Source organism: Ostrea edulis, chromosome 10 (genome assembly GCF_947568905.1).
Source record: "Ostrea edulis chromosome 10, xbOstEdul1.1, whole genome shotgun sequence".
Taxonomy (NCBI): Eukaryota; Metazoa; Mollusca; class Bivalvia; order Ostreida; family Ostreidae; genus Ostrea; species Ostrea edulis.
This window is the reverse complement of record NC_079173.1, coordinates 5,240,986-5,260,364: the sequence shown is the minus strand read 5'-3', so window position 1 is coordinate 5,260,364 and position 19,379 is coordinate 5,240,986. Positions and strand designations below refer to the sequence as shown.

Sequence of the window (19,379 nt, the reverse complement as noted above, 5' to 3'; positions counted from 1 at the left end):
TAAGCCATATAGGAGAATCATTCACAAGATTTTGTGATGGACAGAAAGTACAAAAACAGTATGTCTCCTCCTGATAGAAAGGAGACATAATTAAAGCAGCCATTCGAGTCATAACCTTTCATCTTGCAACCAATGAGGGCCATCTACTCTTTAGGGGCACCCACTGCAACAAGTTTGGTAACTGTCAAGCAAAGGATTCTTTAGATTTTCAGCAGACAACAGGTGCAAAACAATATGCCTCCTCTTTTTCAAAGTGGTGGATAATAAAATCATTACAGCTCTGTCTTGTATTTCTTGTATTCACAAATCTAAATACTTTCATACTCTGTAATGTAAAACTTTCAACACAAGAATAATTTTTCGATAGACAAATTAATTAAGGCATCCATCTCAAATTTAATAGCACAAAAGATGTGAGCAGTGATCAAGGTACTTGGATGTTTTTCAGTTAACAAACAAAAATTTAATTGTAAAAAATGTTAAAATTCCATTCAAATCTATATTTTGTAACACAGGCTGTGAATAAAAATGGTTTTCTGCAATTTAACAACAAATATACGTCTTAAAATGCACTACCAATACACGAGACTTCCGTATAACTTAATTACCTCGATGGAAAATGTTGTGATATTTTTCGGTAAATCTTTAATGCTGAATTCAGCAATTCCATGGGCATCTGTTGTTACATTCTGAGCAAGACGCCAGCGATTCATCTGGTAGCTTTGCGCTCGGATGAAGATTCTCTTTCCGGATGCTGGACTACCGTCTGGATTTGTCGCCGTCACCTGAGAAAACCACGATCGAGACTTTTAGAAATAATGCATGCTCATTTAATGCACAGTGGTAATTTACGTGCAGGGAAAATTTACATTAATTACAAGCAGTCACGTAGTAAGCACGTAAATTTCCCCATGCATATAGTTATATTTGATATAATAAACATTAAATTCACGTATTTTCTTGTTGTTGTTGAAATTTTGATGATCAAAAATATAACTCATTAGATCTTGACAGCCAAAATTCCGCCCTTAAAAATGCAAGGCTATATGAACAATATTTTAGCCTTATAACTCTGTGTTATGTAAACAAATGAAAGACTTGAGTCTTTTTATGTTTACAAACAGACCAGTCAAATGTTAATTTTGTAATTTAAAGCATCTTAATTTTGCACAGTCACAAATTTAACGTTTAGATGACACATTTTACCTAAAGAATACTTGAGATGCAATAGATATAATAAACTTAGATCGATCTCCATTTCTTTTGAAAACTTCATTTAAAACAGTAACATACGTACCGCAACTGTTTAAAAAACAAATAATAAACTCTCTAAAATGAGCTTCTGTGATAATGTATAATCTTAATTTTAGACAGTAGATTTTAATTATTTGATGTGAAAAACAAAATTTGGGGGGAAATCGTGAGGCAATCCCTTTAAAAAGTTGAGAGTGTGTATAATCTCACAAAAATTGGCATCAATAATTAAGTATACAAAGCCTCGTTAATAAAAATTCCATGACAGACTGTGACGATAAGAAATTATTCATTATCAATATACATTTATGTAGCACTTTATCTAATTAAGACAATTACCCTAAAGCGCGTTACATGTAAAACACTAAAAACAAACTAAAACAAAGAACAATAAATATACATAGAAGAGACATAAAATTATACTATAACTGAGATGTTTTTTAAATATCTGTTATAAATACTGATTTACAGATTAAATGCAAGTTTAAAAGATATGTCTTAAGTTTGTTTTTAAAAACAGCTAATGAACCCTCGACACAAAGATCCAGCGGGAGGCAGTTCCACAGAGTTGATGAAACATCAAACCGTCTTTGCAATACAGTTTAGCATGTGGCTTTAGAAAGGCAATTACTGAAATGTTACTGAAATGTTATGAAGATACCCATACCTTTCCATGGTAAGGGAAAACTGGTTTAAAGAAACCATCTGTTTCATCAGTGATCTCCAGCTTACAGGACTCAGTGGTCACGCTTGGCCCGCTCGATTCTCCAGACAGCACGACTCCTAATCATAAATAATCATAATTTGTAAACTGTGACACCTACTTTTGTATGCCAACAAAAAATATGTATGTTCAATAAAGAATGTTTTCAAAGTTCATTTTAAGACTTAATAGATCGAGCTGACCAATTGTCCAATTCAAAACTGCATGTGGTTCAAAATACAGTCAAATCTTACTACCCTGAACCCGATGGGACCAAGAAAAAAAACTATACCTGAGGATTCAAGATATCGAGGGAAAAATACTTAAAGAATAAGTGGTTGGGACTTCCAAATCACTTCGACATATCCATAGTATTCAAGATATCCATGTTCGAGATACAGAAGTTTAACTGTAGGTTAACAATGGCTCTCCTTAAAGGCATAGGGTCTAAGATATTGGTAAAATTTTGCATTTTCTAAAACGGTGGCAAAATTAAAGATCATAACTAGAAAATCACAAAAAGTTCTTCAGAATGTTTACACACACATTGGATACGATAGTAATTACAAAATAATTCCCGGTTCTCATTTGCCTAAACTGGTACCCTGTTGACTTTGCATCTCTTATGTTTGTGTGTAACCACCAATCAGCGGGGTTCCAGTTTAATATATTGTCCTCCAGATAAACATTTTATAAAGGGCTAAAACGTCAAAATGATTTCAATTTCAAAGCACTGCAGCTATAGATAACTCATAATTAATACTACAAATTTGTTTTTTGGAGTTCTTCTTGGAAAATATTGTGATGTCATTTTTGAGATAAAAGATAGACATATGCCTATAAATACTCGTACATGATGATATATACTATAAAATCGATCGATTTATGCCAGACCCAATGTCTGACACACTGTGAAAAAAAAATCACTAAGCACCGAGCCCTATTTAACGCATTTTGAAATCTGCATATAAAGAATTAATTTTTTTCAAATAGGTTGTAAAAATGGTTATCATTATTTCAGTTTAAGTTTTACACGTAATACATACCCGTTCCGGCCTCCGTCACCGTGGCATTGATTTTCAGCTTCCCCCAAATGTTATATTGCTTGGAGTTAAGATATAATTCTGACGAATTCAAGGACACCATAGTGCAACCATTTATCTGTTCATGAACATTAACATTACATTACCCAATGAAATTCATTAATATTTATATTCTATTACTTATATTGATATACCTGTATGTGGATGTAGCCGATATGGAATGGTATTTCATATCAATTACGATAAGACAATGTTGTTGAATTGCAAATTAAATCATATGTCACCATAGTATGAGGTCATAATGAAACAGTATAAAATTAGAAATGCAAACATTGTTTTTGCAGGATTGTAACATGGGTAAACATATGAAAGGTAATAAGTACTTTGGGATGAAATAAATTTTGACACACCTCCAATAGCCTCTCACTGCATGGTCTCTCAGATCGGGCTCTCCGGCGGTATCCAAAGAAGAAATAATTGGATTTATAACAGATTGTCACGACTAATTGGCCTCTCACTGGTTTTCCATAGGTATACCTGAAATGGGTACAGATTCTCCAGTGTGTTGTTTACCTTTACAGTGTGTTTTATGCAGTTTTACAATAGAATTATAAATTTAAATTATTGCTGTACGTGTAATTACAGGAGAGAAGAATTCTAAGCACGAGAGCTTGACAATTTTGATATGGATGATTGATTGTATCTTGTGTTAAAAGTCCCTCTCGAGAATTTTTCACTCATATGAGATGTCACCAATCCCAATGAAGGGCTTCTTTAAGCCTATGCTCGGCGCTTATGGCCTTTGATCAGGGAAGAATCTCTAGTGTGCCACACTGTGACACGGGACATCCGTTTTATGGTTAACTTCAAGGACCCGTGACATCTGATGCAGAGCGTTTAGCGATGGAACTGTCACGTACTACCTGTTTTAGTAACTTAGGTCTATCACGGCTGGGATTCGAACCCTGACCTTCTGCATGCAGGGCAAACGCTCTACCTCTAAACCACCGTGGTGGTTAATTTTGATGGAGACTTTAGCCTTGAATTGCTTATAGTTACTACATATACAACATGTCTTGTATGAAACTGATATTTAAAAAAACATGTCGTTTATGTCAAAAACACTTCCTATTTATTTTAGAACTTCCAGACAATTCAGATTATGTAACATCAGTATTTCAATGTTTCACATGTTTACCTTTTACTGTTTTATGTAATTCGTTATATTCCCCATTTTGCCACATACTCTTCTTGAACATATTTTGTTTTAATGCAATTTCATTGGCTAAAAGACTTAGCTCCGGCTTATCAGATAGTGTGCTTATATTTAGTAGCCTATTGCATGGTATAATCGTCATCCCTATATATAATGAGCTGCACCCGCAGTTTACTCACACTGCTAGGGTAGAGATCTAACTTAAAGTTTGTTCTTTTCACAAGAACTTTGAATCATTAATATTCTTTTCTTTTACATGGAGTAGGGTTTTCAACATGATGTAGTGTTTGGAAATAGTCTTCAGAAATTAGATTTTTCCTTAAAAAATGTAGATCCCTTCGCAGAGTCAATTTACTTTAATTAGATACCCCTATAACCTTAATATTTCTCAGAGTTCTAAGCATTCTTTATATTTAGAATATCTCAGTCTTTATATTTAGCCTTCCCCTATATTAGTTTGAGTGTATGAAGTGTTCACAATTCCATTCACAATGAATGGAAACTTTGTTCGAGTCATAACTAGATTCTCTTATTATTTCAGTATACTTATTTATTTTTCGTACGTCTGGTAATTTATTGTGGGTAAATTTCACATACCCTTACGAGTATACTCATTCGTTTTCATTGGAAAATTTATTATTCCTAATTAACTATTCTATAACCAGACTTATAGTTTTTGCTCAATTCTTATCATTCTTATTCTTCCACTTCTTTTTTCTCACAATCCTGTGGGGATCTGGGTTAGAATAGGTCCTCAGTACCCCCTAGCTTGTTGTAAGAGGCGACTAAATGGGGCGGTCCTTCGGATGAGACCGCAAAAACCGAGGTCCCATGTCACAGCAGGTTTGGAACGATAAAGATCCTTCCCTGCTCAATGCCATAAGTGCTGAGCACAGGCCTAAATTTTGCAGCCCTTCACCGGTCTTGGTGACATCTCCATATGAGTGAAATATTCTCGAGAGGGACGTTAAACAATATTCAATCAATCAATCTTCTTTCTGATGCCTAAAAATATCTGCAACTGTTCTAAGTAACCGTTGATGAAAGTATAACACAAGAACACAGGGATATAATGTATCTAGTTCTGTAGAAATGTTTTTGTTTTCAGATTGAAGGAGGTTAGGGTACATGGGGGGGGGGGGGGGGGGGGGGTCAAATGGGGGTGTATAATATAGAATTTCCAAAATTAAACAGATATAACTTGACAAATATGATAGAGTCCTGGGGTCTTCAGAAATGTTAAGAGGATACATGTAACAGGACCTACAAACTAGTATCAAGGTCAAGGGACTCCACAGTGACCTTGAACTTTGATGGTAAAGATGAAATTAGGTATAACTTTAAAACTGGGACTACTAGCAACATAGGTTCTTCAGATATGATAATAGGATCTATAAAATACTATCAATGATAATGAGGAAGTTTACAATAACGTGGTCATGACTTACTTTGCGCACACTTTGGCTTCGATGGTTGGAGATGTGGTCAGCAGGTAGGCAGGAGGTGTGATGGTCACTTCATACTTGGGTAAAACTACAATAAGATTTTAGCCATGGTCACCCATTATGATACTTGCTAAATACTCGGTGAAACTAGAAATTGTTTTTATGAAAAACGAATGTCTCCCCAGCTCCCCAGATTGGAAGTGCTCCAAATGAAACCTCCTCCCTTTAATGTATTGCATGGTATGGAGGACAAAGCATGAGCAGGAACATAGACATTATGAACTCGAATAAGCCATATAGGAGAAGTGTTCACAAACTATTTTACACCCTCCACCCCTCAGATCCACTATAACTTCAAGGACAACAATTGGATCCCCCTGTCCCTGAAAGGTGCACATTTGTAAATGGCATTGAAGTATCATACAAAATTTCAAGTCTATTGGATAAGCCATATAGGAGGAGAAGTGTTCATAAGCTATCTTACGTCCTCCACCCCTCTTAGATCCACTAGAACTTTTAGGAAAATAGTTGGATCCTCCTGTCCCGACAATATGCACATCTACAAATGGCAATGAAGCCTTGTACAAAGTTTCAAGTCTATTCAATAAGCCATATAGGTGGAAAAGTGTTCACTAGATTTTGTGACAGACAGACGGACGGACAGACAAACAGAAAGTACAAAAACAAGATGTCCCCCCCTGAAAGAGGGGAGACATAATCATGGTCACGAATATTGTCCTTGCTAATTACTCAGTATAATTACGGTCAGTCATTATGATACTTATTAATTAGTCCGTGTAATTTTGTAACGGCCACTCATTTTGTCCCTGCTAATTACACACACTGAACCCACATGCACAAACGTGAGCTCAATTTCACTGATATTTAACTTGCCTTTAAGTTAACTACAGTCAAACTTTGTTATCTTGAACGCAATGGGGCCGAGAAAAACCAATTGATATATCCATGGATTCGAGATATTGACTCAGAGTTTAAAATACATAAAGAAAATGTGGCTGGGACTTCTAATTCATTTCGATATACCCATGGTATTCGAGATACTGATGTTCGAAATACTGAAGTTCCACTGTATTACATTCCAATAGAGTCTTTGTGCAACTAGATCGTGATGAAGGCAGTTGGATGCTTATTTTGTTTGACAGAGCCAAACTTACCATATTCCGCTACGGAGAATGTATTCTTGTATTCCTTGTTGTCTTTGTATATGGCTTTGATCATCCATGTTCCCAGGGGTGGGTCGTCTGACAGCAACATCTCAAGACTCGCAATTCCTAACATCATAGCATCAAACGAAATAAACCATTCAATTATTATATCTATATATCGTCATGGTTATCACAAGTGCACAAAATCTCTTAACATAACTGACAAGAGGCCCATGGGCCTCATTGCTCACCTGAGCAGCAGTTCCTAGCAAAAAACAAGCTTGAGCAAAACTATCATTATACAAGCAGCTTGGTTCAGAAAAAAACTTTTCAATGTAACGACTCATTAATTATCAAACTTAAGGAAGTTGGTTCCTGAGCTTTTGAGTACAACTGTGCAAGATGCTACAACTAAGTATTCACTGGTTCAATACTGATCCCATTGGTGCAAATATATCACACATCTATTGCTGAACCCTATCCAGTTGAAATTTTTTGTATCAATTCAAATTTTGAAAGGGTTTGAAAGGGACTATATTTTGGGGCGGAAGGATTCACTAATCAAAAAGTTCTAATTCTGCATGATATTACAGTTTCTGTGTCATCCAATGTATCGTCTATTTTTATACCCTTATACGTGTATTTCAGTTTTATAATTTATGATACAGGTAGTTGAGACTTGGAACTAGGTCAAATGTTGTAATTTATTAACTTGGTTGATATATTTTTTTCCAAACAGTACACCGATTCTTAAAAAAGTTTTAATTAATTTATTCGAAATTTTGTATAAAAATTCAGTATTTTCGCCAATAATTCAAAAATTTGATCCCCAACCCCCACTTTTTCAAGTTGCATTTTAAATTGGAAGACAAGACCTTGAAAATTATGTAAAATTTTAGAAATTGACATTACTCCTTACGATAAACTTGATGACAAATTCATTAATTATCATGTGATCATGTAGACGGGTATGGCCTTTCATATTAAGAAATTTCATCTAAGGATGCATGCTTTGTTCCAACTTTGGTTCCCAATACATTCACATATAAAACATTGATCCCCTAGCTATTGTGGCCCCACCCTATTCTTGCATTTTTGTGATTATCTCCCCTTTGAAAGGGGTGTGGTGCTTCATTTGTTTGATTGAAATTGGCCCAGTGGTTCTGGAGAAGATTTTTCTATATATCAGCATGTAAAACTTTGATCCCCTAATGTGGCTCCACCCTACACTCTGGGGACCTGATCTGAACAAATTTGATTCTACTCTGTATCAGGAAACTTTCACTTAAATCTCCATTCTTATGGCCCCTTGATTCTTGAGAAGAAGATTTCTAAAGTTTGCATGTACATGTAAAACTGCGATTCGCTATTGTGACCCTACCCTACCCCCCGGGCTCATGATTTTGACAAACTTGAATCTCCACTATGTCAGAAAACTTTCCCGTAAATTTTAGCTTTTCTGACCCAGTGGTTCTTGAGAAGATTAATGACTCCATCCTTTTTTTTGCATTTTTATGATTATCTCCTTTTTGAAGGGGGCACGGCCCTTCCTTTGAACAAACTCAAATGAATCCCCTTTACCCAAGGATGCTTTGTACCAAGTTTAGTACCTTCAACTCAGGTGAGCTAATAAAAACTTGAATGTCCTTAATCTAAGGATGCTCAATTGTGCCATTGTTTGCTTGAAAATGGCCCTGCGGTTTTAGAGAAGAAGTCGAAAATGTAAAAAGTTTACGGATGCACAGACAGACAACAGAAAAGGATGATAGGACTTTCAGCTCAGGACTAAGGCGAGCTAAATATGCTACATTACGCCGTACAGAAAACTACCAATCTAATGCCTGTACATGTCAGTCAATCATAGATATGCTTTTAATATGAACAAATACCTTTGGTTGTAGAAACATCCTTCCACTGCATGACACGAATATTGCTGGGATTCTCCACGTACACCCATTTAATCTGTAAATAAATGTTCGTTATTATAGGAATTCTCCACGTACACCCATTTAATCTGTAAATAAATGTTCGTTATTATAGGGATTCTCCACGTACACCCATTTAATCTGTAAATAAATGTTTGTTACTACAAGTAAACAGGTAACATGCGACTACCACTGGCACTGCGAGCTCTAATGAGCTATCTAATTCATGAAGTATGGATATTACTACCCCCTCCCCCCTTTGATAATTTTTTTTTGGTGGCAATAATTTCTCTGAAATGTGTGAATTCCCATTCTATCTCATCCCTCTTTCGATTCATGTAATCGTTTCATGCTTTTTGTAAGCTTTAGAGATTGGCCTTCTGCCGGTATAAGAAAATCTGAACTGAAGCTGCAAATGCGTCTAAAAAACAAACATGAATTATCACAATCCCAGAAGTCCCTCATCAAAAATCACAGAGATCTTGCAAAGTCACATCTCTTATGAATTTACCTAAACTATCTCATTTTTAACCAATCTTGTCTTCCCCTACACAATACATGTGATAGGTATGGAAATGTATTCCCATCAGATGATAAGACACGTGATGCCACGGTCTACGTTGTAACATCACAAGACACACCAAAGCAGTGACGGATCTCGAGTTGAAGGGTGAATTCAGCATGCACGCACGTGGCGATAAAAATTACCGAAATTCATCATTGTGAATGTGGACCTATAAAAACATTTAACACCAAATGATTGTGATCAACTTTATTCATTCTGGGAATTGTGAATGGATTTTCATTGATCATTACAACAACAAAAAAAGGAGGGGGACAAATATGTAGAATTTTTTTTTTTTTGCCAATATGTAAATGTTAAATTATTAAATTATTGTGTTAAATTGAAATATGTCATTGCTACTCTCTGTACAGACTACAAGGGGAGTATTATAAACAATTTCAGGATAATCCACCTTTAATTAAAGACCATTAAATTTTATTGGTAGAGAACACACACAAGGGCTAGATAGAAAATCATATTTAATTTTTTTTTTTGCTTATTTGTATTCATTTTTAGCAATCTGATTAGAATGGCGCTATTTGAGAGATCTGCATTTTAATCAGATTGTCATTTCCAGTCGTCCTGTAAAATACCACATTAGTCCGCAGTGTTTTTCACCCTGATTTTAAAAGCTACCTAAATTATGTCATTTTGATTTGGGAAAAATCTTTGACATTTTGGGATATAGGAAATTTTCAGTGTTGAATTCTTTAGAGATTTTATTGACAATATATATAAATAAAATAAAAATCTGCAATTTTTAAACAGGAATTTTTGTATGTTTGAGTTTCTGACGTTTCTTAGGGCTGACGTTGTGTCCTTGGGAAAGGCACTTTACATGAATTTCCTCACTCCACCCAAGTGTAAAAGGGGTACCTGGCTATAGACAGTGAAAGATATTGTTAGAATGTTAGTGCTCTAGCGCTTGTAATGGCAGCTTGCACTGTATGCTTCCTAGGAGGCTGAGAAAGTTCTAGATTGATATAAGGTCTGCTGGGGTAATAATGTACATTACATTTGTAAAGCACCTTTGAGCGTACATAGTGTATGAAAAGGGTGCTACATAAATATGGTATTATTATTATTATTTACATTTTGAAAATTAATTTCAATGTATATTATAGACATGTATTCAAAGTGTATCAAAAACTTCAAATGAAATATTTCAATAAAATATGAACTTTTATACCTATACCTACCCTACCTAATTTTTGGAGGGAGTGAAATAGGAAACACACATATATTTTATTTTGACCTAAGGTCAGGGCAACCAACCTTGTCCGTGTCTGGTAGTAAATTTTCTTCTGCCTTCAAACGCAGAATTCGTAATTTCACTGTAAAAATAAAGCAGTCTGATGAGAATTCATAGCAAGACATTATGAGCGGTATTCATATAAACATATACTTTTTAAAACAATAATTTTAAGCAATCACTATCATACCCACTTTTTAAAAAAATATTGATATACATGTAAAAGTTTAAGAAATAAATTTGTATTATGGTGGTATAAAAATGAAGCATTTGATAATTTGCATAATCGTGGTGCAGAAATCACCGGCTAATTGGAACGCCCAGGTGGGCCGAATACAATTAGCCACAAATACCACCATGCTTTCATTGTCTCACATCGTCTATTATACAAACAATCTAAGGTATATAATACACATTGTAGATATGTCAGAAATGATTTTATCAAATAAAAATAAAAAACATGCATGAGAGATGAAGGTGCTAATTTTACTGGGTTTACACTGTATCAGATTGCATCTAATACAACATAAACACTGTAAATATAATTATTTCATTATCCTCTGTGTACTATTAATTAATTTAGTATCTGGAAGATATAATAATTCAGGTAAGTAAAGGTACATCATGATATCACTTGTTTGATATATACATGTATTGCATGTCTAACAGAATTGTCCATCTGTGTAATATATACACGTATTGCATGTCTAACAGAATTGTCCATCTGTGTAATATATACACGTATTGCATGTCTAATAGAATTGTTCACCTGTTTAATATATACACGTATTGCATGTCTAACAGAATTGTCCATCTGTGTAATATATACACGTATTGCATGTCTAATAGAATTGTTCACCTGTTTAATATATACACGTATTGCATGTCTAATAGAATTGTTCACCTGTTTAATATATACACGTATTGCATGTCTAACAGAATTGTCCATCTGTTTAATATATACACGTATTGCATGTCCAACAGAATTGTTCATCTGTTTAATATATACACGTATTGCATGTCTAACAGAATTATTCACCTGTTTGATATATACACGTATTGCATGTCTAACAGAATTGTTCACTTGTTTGATATATACACGTATTGCATGTCTAACAGAATTGTTCACCTGTCTGCCCTGGCTTATAAATAGGCTTGTCTGTCTGTATTAATGTGACATCCCGATCCTGTCGCCGAGATCTCACCCGGACTTTCTGAATATAGGTGGCGGTGTGATTGTTCATGGTGGGGAACCACGGGGGGACGACCTGACCGTATGTTCCATGTCCATACAGAGTAACGTTATACGCCCATCGCCCATTTTGTTTCGGGGCACGGAGTTTTTGGCAACGGATGGCATCAGACACTGTAATGTTCACAGTGAATAATAAGATGCATATATAATATTCTAGATAAAAGCACAATTTCTAATGTGTGAAATATTTTTTAACCAAATCAAATAAAACCAAATAAAAAAAAAACAAACAAACAAAAAACCCCAACTTTAGCTATTGATCTTAATTATAGTGTTTTATTTTGGTAATTTACAGATATACTGCCATTTCATTTCATTTAATTGTTTAACTATGCAAGTAAGCAGTTTCTCTATATACCACTGAGGAATGTTTCCGTGGGATATTCAATCTTGGAGTCTTTGGAATTCATCGTCATGGTAACATCAACGACCCCATCGTAGGTATTACCAGGAAAGGACACACAGAAATCGAACTCCTCTCCCTTATAGATCCAGTCTGGCAGCGTAACCAGAAAGTCTCTGAAAGTTTGCACACCAAGCAAAAAATTAACGTCATCATTTGTCTGAACTTTACATTCTTCCTATTATTTTTAGTGCACTGTTACTTATAAATATATATATTAAAATCGCCATTTCTTTTTGTGTCTCTACTTCTTTGGACTTGTTCAAATTTTTCATATAATCTAAAACAACATATGGTCTTGTCTTAAAATTGAAAACCGAGCTTTCAAAAGTGGGGTTTATATATAGGAATTGTATCAAATTTTTGCATTATTCAATTTCTTGGCCAAAATGCTAAATTTTTATACAAAATTTCGGTTAAACATAGACATTTTAAGCATTGATGGTGTTAATACATACAAATAAAATGGATAAAAAATATCCATATGTACAGCACATACTATAGCACTTCAATTTCAAAAGATGCCTCGTAGTTTGCATTGAAGAAGGTATTGTGAACACCGAGTTCCGGAATCTTCAAATTAAAATACTCCCGGAATACTTATCATTCACTTCTAGTTTGTGTATCAGTCAAATTCGGTGATGAAATTCGTATGGGAAACTTACTGAACAGATTCACTTGCATACATGTATTTGTCTCACTCCCGCATATAAACAAATTATTTTGCGCCTTATTATGTATATGAGAGTTCTCCAACGGGAAATAACTCGGACGTATATATCTCGAAATGCTCGATCCGCTTCTCTCTCTCTCTCTCTCTCTCTCTCTCTCTCGTCCCTTCACGTGTGTCAACATATCGACAATTTTTAAAAAGAGGCCCATGGGCCACATCCCTCACCTGAGTAACATTGGCCTTTCCGTTCTTCAGGAGTTGTGATAACTTGAAGATTTTTTTTATCAATCTTTATTCCCATAAAAAAAAATTCAACCCAGATATTGTGACCCAACCTAGTCCTAAAGCATATCGACATATCTGAAACTGAATTCACATAACACGGATATGCCTCAATAGTCCGAAGATATTTAAGTAGGTTAAACTATAAGGTCACAAGGTCAAAGGTCATAATTTAAAGTGATATTATATACAAAATATGAAAGCCCTAGTAGACTTTAAAAATAGTTCAAAAGATATTGAATAGGTAAGAATTTCAAAAAGTGGGTCACACTCCAAAGTCAACGTAACAAGTTCCAACTTCAAAGAATTACAAGGTCAAGAATCCACTGCAGTATATACAATATGAAACCTTACCTGAAATAGTTCCAGATATATTTAATAGCTTATGTTTTTTTTTTTCAAGTATGCCAAACTTTGAGTACAAGGTCAGAAAGTCAAAAGCCATGATATGATATGAAAGGTTTGGCCATATGAAGTATATGTACACAATATAAAAGATCTGTAGTTACGTTAAATAATTAATCAGAAAATATTGATTTGGTCAATTATTGAATAGAAAATATGTCGAACTTCCAGGTCAAGGTCACAAGATCATCCACCACTGCATCACGTGAAAGGTCTTGCTGTGACTAATGTATATACAAACTATGAAAGTCCATAGCTTATTTATTTAATTCAAGAGATATCTTAAAAGATTCTTCTTCTGTATCAGTATATGTAGAACATTAATCCCCTATTTTGGCCCCACCCTACCTCCATGGTCCTCTATTGTGGCCCCACTCTATCTCCGGGAATCATATGCATGCTTTGAAGAAACTTAAATGGTGAAATATTTGTAATCATGGTATGATTTTGAAGGGTTCGTCAAATAAAAATAATCCACCATAGGAATTTTCAAAATTTTGTTTACTGCTTGATTTATTTCACCTAGAATTTTACATTGAGGTATATGGGAAAAGTATGTTTGATTACAATATTTTAAAAACAAATTATATATCTTTATACTAATCTCTTGGTAGAGAGTTGCATACACTTTCTTTTTATGAAAATATGATATAAAATGAAGTATTGACCACACATATTTTTAGAAAATTAGATTTTTCTTATTTTTACAAATTGCAGACAACTCTTCCAAAACGTCGTAAGTGCAAAAAGGTTAGCTTCTAATCGTTTACCAGTCATGTGAATTTCATCTGCTTCACTTTCATCATTATTTAACAATAAACTTTTATGCTGATCTAAATCCTTCAAAATTGTTCATTATCCTTTCATTATACATGAAATACCTTAATGCGTGCAATAATTGAATTGATATCGTCAAATAAGTAAAGATATCTTCAATTTATTTGATGTTATGTTAATTTGGCTCTCCATAGGATATTAGTTAAGCAGGGAGAGGAAGACAATGATACGCTATACCCGGGAACCCGTGATCTTAGAAAGCGGACCACGTGTACTCAATCAGCAGACCACGTGTACTCCCAGGCAGATCATCATCGAATACACCCCAAATCTGGCAATCACAATGCCGGCAAGGATGATTCAAATGGAATTTTTCATATAACAGCTGTAGTAACACGATCGACCCGCAACTTGACATTAATGTGTTAATAAATCCGCCCCAAACCACACGATTATTATTGTTTAGAAATATGAATACTTGTTGAGAAACACTTCAAATATAAAGCTCGTATCACACAGCCCTCTCAACATTTGACAAGTAGGAAAATCTGCTCGTAAAAATATACTACTTGCGTCACCCAATTATAAGTGGTAATTTTCCGTCGTATTAATCTCTGTTAAGTGAATGTGGTCTACTTTGTTAAATTCCAGGCTGAGTCATATTGACCTTTCTAGAATCTTTAATGTATACCGTCCCAAAATGTACTTAATTTGCACATGACAACTTTTTTAAATTCATCGAAATTCTGTGGTACATCTACAGCGTTCTGACATTCAAAAGCCATTATTCCTTATCATGTTGAGATTTTTCACTCATACGGAGACGTCACCATTGCCAGTGAAGGGCTGCAAAATTTAGGCCTATGGTATCATTGCTCGGCGCTTACAGCCTTTGAGCAGGGAGGGGTTTTTAAATGTACCACACACGGGGCCTCGTTCGTCTTAGCGGTCGCATCCGAAGGACCGCCCACCTAGTAGCCTCTTACGACATGCAAGGGTACTGAGTACCTATCCAACGGTATCAGAATGTTTAGTAAATATGATATTGAAGTTTTGGTTTTTTTATTGCAAATAAAAGTAGAATTTATATTAGTGATTTATCAATACCAGTGTTATCTAATTAACAACAGTTTTTAATAAGGGGGTATAAAATTTCATCCATTAAAATCAAGCCTTAAAATGTCACAGAATTTTAAAGTACTAATGAATATGGATAATCGTACGTTTCAAAAGTTACATCCCTTGGATGTCATTTTGGGGCGAACCTTTAGAATTCCCACAACAACCTCTGTAAACTGTCACCTGATATACTTGTTTTGATTTTGGTATGTAAATATCTTATTGGTTAAATGTTATAACAAAAGTTCTTAAAACTGAGAACAACCTCTCCTATCGCAATAGTACAAAGTGTGCTAAAAAACTTCATGTACTAATATATGAATCAACGGTCAATAAGTCTGAAGATGATCCTCTTACACAAAGCAGTCACACTAGAACAAGAGATGTGTATATACAAAATTACAGAGTACAGTCGGAAAAAGTCCTTATTCTTCTTCATTATATGGAACAAATTATTTCAACGGCGTTACTTCACCTTGAAAAATGGTGGTGGGGGGAGTGGGCACAACCAGTTTGAATTAAAAAAAAAAACAATGATGATATACGCATGTTAAAATCATATTGTTTTCAAAAGGGGATGGAGCAACCAGAGTAGAAGTTTTAACTTCTCTAAAAAATTTGACGAGCAAAAAAAAAATATTATTTCACAAATCTTCCAAAGGGATGAGGATGGTCTTTGGACTAAATTTAGAATAAACAATCTTTAAATGTAAAAGCGTACGGGGATTTGAATATATACTTGTGTGTATTACATGGTAGCTTCGTCACCAGTGCATCTGATCAATTCATAATGACAATAGAAACATTTAGTATACGCTGTATGAGTGTATTCTTAAGTACTATTGAGTATTTCATCTCGTACAACACCTTACAGATTCAACCGATTTATGATTAGCCGGCACAATGTGGTACCATCAAATTGTTATAGCCTAAACGACAAAAATGTAACATGGTGTATAAATCAAAAAGGTGCAAAAGTACTTACGGAAAACTGTGCACTACACTAAGACAGTATAGGACACAAAGCCAGTACGCGTGAACCATTGTAAGTCTGCAGGAGAAATGACTGGCCCGTCTTCCTCACTTAAAGTACTAATCCATGGGGGCAATAACGCGCTGTTGTAACAGCGGCGCGGATCAAAGACATCGTCGTGTACTTAATATTACCAAAGAACAAAGATAAATCTGTATGGATCATTATCAGTATGGCCTCACTGTGAATTCCGTGAAATTATATAATGTTTTCTTAAAAGAGTAGATTAATTATTACTTGGTTTAGGCGGTGGTTTGAAGAGTATATCACATCAAGAAAACCGATCGAACACGATTAAAAAGCACTCCTCGACAGCCTTAATTCTATAATCCGTAAAGACAGAAATTGTTTGGGAGGCGGTGTTCTGATCTATTTGTCAAATCAAATACGCGCTATGAGACGCACAGATTTCCAGCTCACTGATCTTGAACGATATGGATTGAAATACATGCTTGTAATTATCATTTTTGCTGTATTTATAGGCCTCCGAGTTCCTGGTAAGGTCCTACAGCACTTTCAGGTCCAAACTTGTTAATTGGAGTTTAGATAACGTTAGCGAATACTCCGACAAAATAATCATAGTAATCATAATAATTGTATAAATTTAAAAATGTAGACTTCTTTAATGCTCCACTATCACACAATTTCCGCGAAATTATTTCCACACAGAATCAAAGAGATATACAGGTATATAAATAACTTACTACAATGTTATTCAACAGGTCATTGTGAGAAATTGTGTTTCCATCTTTTTTGGAAAATTGCTCACGTCATTCCTCTTTTCAAAAAGGAAGACCCGTCAATGGTATTTAAGTATAGGACTGTCGTATTGTTATCACATGCCAGTAAAATCATGTATATAATTATCATCATAGTAATGATTTCTTATAGATATCAAGACGGTTTAAATTTCTTACCAGAATATTCTACAGTTTATCATTTATTAGAAACATACCATACTAGCGTTTAAAGTATTGACGAAGGAAATTCTTGTATGATATTATGTGACCTATTAAAAGCATTTCAGAGCATGACATGATGCTCTCATTTTTAAACTACAAACTCATGGTGTATCTGGCAATCTTTTACAAAGGTTTAGAAGCTATTTATGTCACATATTACGAAAAGTAATATATAAGGACCTTTTATCGTCACAACTTGATGTATTTGCTGGTGTGTACCAGGGTTTTGATTTAGGACCTTTACTATTTTTAATTTACGTTAATGATGTTGCTGTAAATATGCTATTAATGTGTAGACTATTTGTTAGATATTGAATATAACCTTAATCATGATTCACATATTTTGAAAGTGGTCACTCAAATTCATTCAAGACCAAAGTTGTTTATTTTTCAATGAAAAACAACAATGTTCTATCAAAACTATTTTCAAGGTGATGGGCTGGAGTGTGTTCCAGTCCATCGTCATTCAGGCTTAATATTGTCACACATCCTCAGTTAATCTATATGAAAGTTGAAGATAACGAACAGTGTGTTGGTGTGTTGGTGGTGTCTCACCACAGGGTAGTGAAATGCGTCTAGTGTGGCGGGGATCAAAATTGTAGATCTACTGCTGCCGCTGGCTAGCCTACTTGTAGGTGAAATGGTGAGTCGAGTGCGTAAATCTTGCCTTGCCAGTACAAAGCCTCTACACTACCAAGACTCCTTTCAATGCCTCCCCGTGGCAATGTACGTCAACTGGAATCTAGTATCTCAGGCTAAATTGAAAGGGGATCTCGGAGCAGCAAGGGCCCCAGAGATGCAGTGTGTAGGCCCACCGGCGTGTGGATATGCCCTAGCACTCATCAGCCTTGTCCCAGCTATGGGTCAAATAGCTCCGCTGCCTTGTGGATACCCATTTATGAGAAAGGCTAAGGGAGAGGTAACCCTAACAGAAACCCTAAGTGCTGAAGTCGGAAGTGATTGGGCCATAACTGGCGCACTTTAACAGACCACAACACCACGCATTTACAGCCATTATGACACGAACAGTGATCAATCTCATAACTCCCACAAGCAATACAAAATAGATAGTTGGGCAATCACGGACCCCTGGACACACCAGAGGTGGGATCAGGTGCCTAGGAGGAGTAAGCACCCCCTGTCGCCCGGTCTGATCTGATACAATTTTATATTCCATTTTATCATTTGGCAGATATCATGAAATAAAGATACAAATGTATGTGATCTCTATTTCTATATTGACAAGTTGATGATAATACTGTATGCGTGGACATCATTTTCCTTCTTGATATATGCACATTGGGGAGAGATGTGTCATAAAGTAGGGATGTTTAGGGCAGAGTGGAGGGGCTGAGTCTGTTTTATTTCCTGTATTACTCTGAAACCAGTAACAGTGTCGAACCAAAGCAACAAAAATGTCCAATGGAGGCCATAACATTGAGTCTCTATAGCGGTATGTACCTGACGTGTAACGGTTTGTACATAAAGGAGAGCGACAAAACAATTTCTTGGGCAAATTTTCCAAGATCTTCCTGGATGTGTTTTCTACAAATTTGAAAAGAGCCGCCTTGATTCCTATCGCAACAGATCCAACGAAAACTGAAACATTTCTTTCTATCTTAAATGCAAATATAATACACTTGCGGTATACCAAAATATGAAATACTAACGTAAAATATCCCTCATGAGACAGGTACTCCATTAATATAAAACATCAACAGTAATAAGTCCAAAATTAAAACAATGAAATTCTTAAAATACATGTAGTTGATAGTTTCAAATATTTGGATGTTATTTTTAGTGAAAGTGGTTCATACAACCTAACTTTCAAAGAATTATTTGACGAAGGCAGTAGAGCTATGTATGATGAAAGGTGACGATAACGAACAGTGATCAATCTC

General features: G+C 35.1%; 1 protein-coding gene across 1 annotated transcript in view; it reads right to left on the bottom strand.

Moving 5' to 3' along the window:
* Positions 1 to 16,932, bottom strand: part of LOC125666608 (pregnancy zone protein-like) — a 64,232-nt gene extending 47,300 nt beyond the window's left edge. The window contains exons 1-11 of the mRNA XM_056151733.1: positions 16,469 to 16,932; positions 12,183 to 12,343; positions 11,699 to 11,935; positions 10,593 to 10,651; positions 8,717 to 8,789; positions 6,837 to 6,953; positions 5,665 to 5,749; positions 3,411 to 3,537; positions 3,004 to 3,118; positions 1,922 to 2,037; positions 609 to 785 (exon numbers count right to left, since the gene is read on the bottom strand). Coding sequence (XP_056007708.1) covers positions 609 to 785; positions 1,922 to 2,037; positions 3,004 to 3,118; positions 3,411 to 3,537; positions 5,665 to 5,749; positions 6,837 to 6,953; positions 8,717 to 8,789; positions 10,593 to 10,651; positions 11,699 to 11,935; positions 12,183 to 12,343; positions 16,469 to 16,527 — 1,326 coding nt within the window. The 5' untranslated portion in view covers positions 16,528 to 16,932. The remainder of the gene's footprint in view (positions 1 to 608; positions 786 to 1,921; positions 2,038 to 3,003; positions 3,119 to 3,410; positions 3,538 to 5,664; positions 5,750 to 6,836; positions 6,954 to 8,716; positions 8,790 to 10,592; positions 10,652 to 11,698; positions 11,936 to 12,182; positions 12,344 to 16,468) is intronic.
* Between the last annotated feature and the right edge of the window lie 2,447 nt (positions 16,933 to 19,379).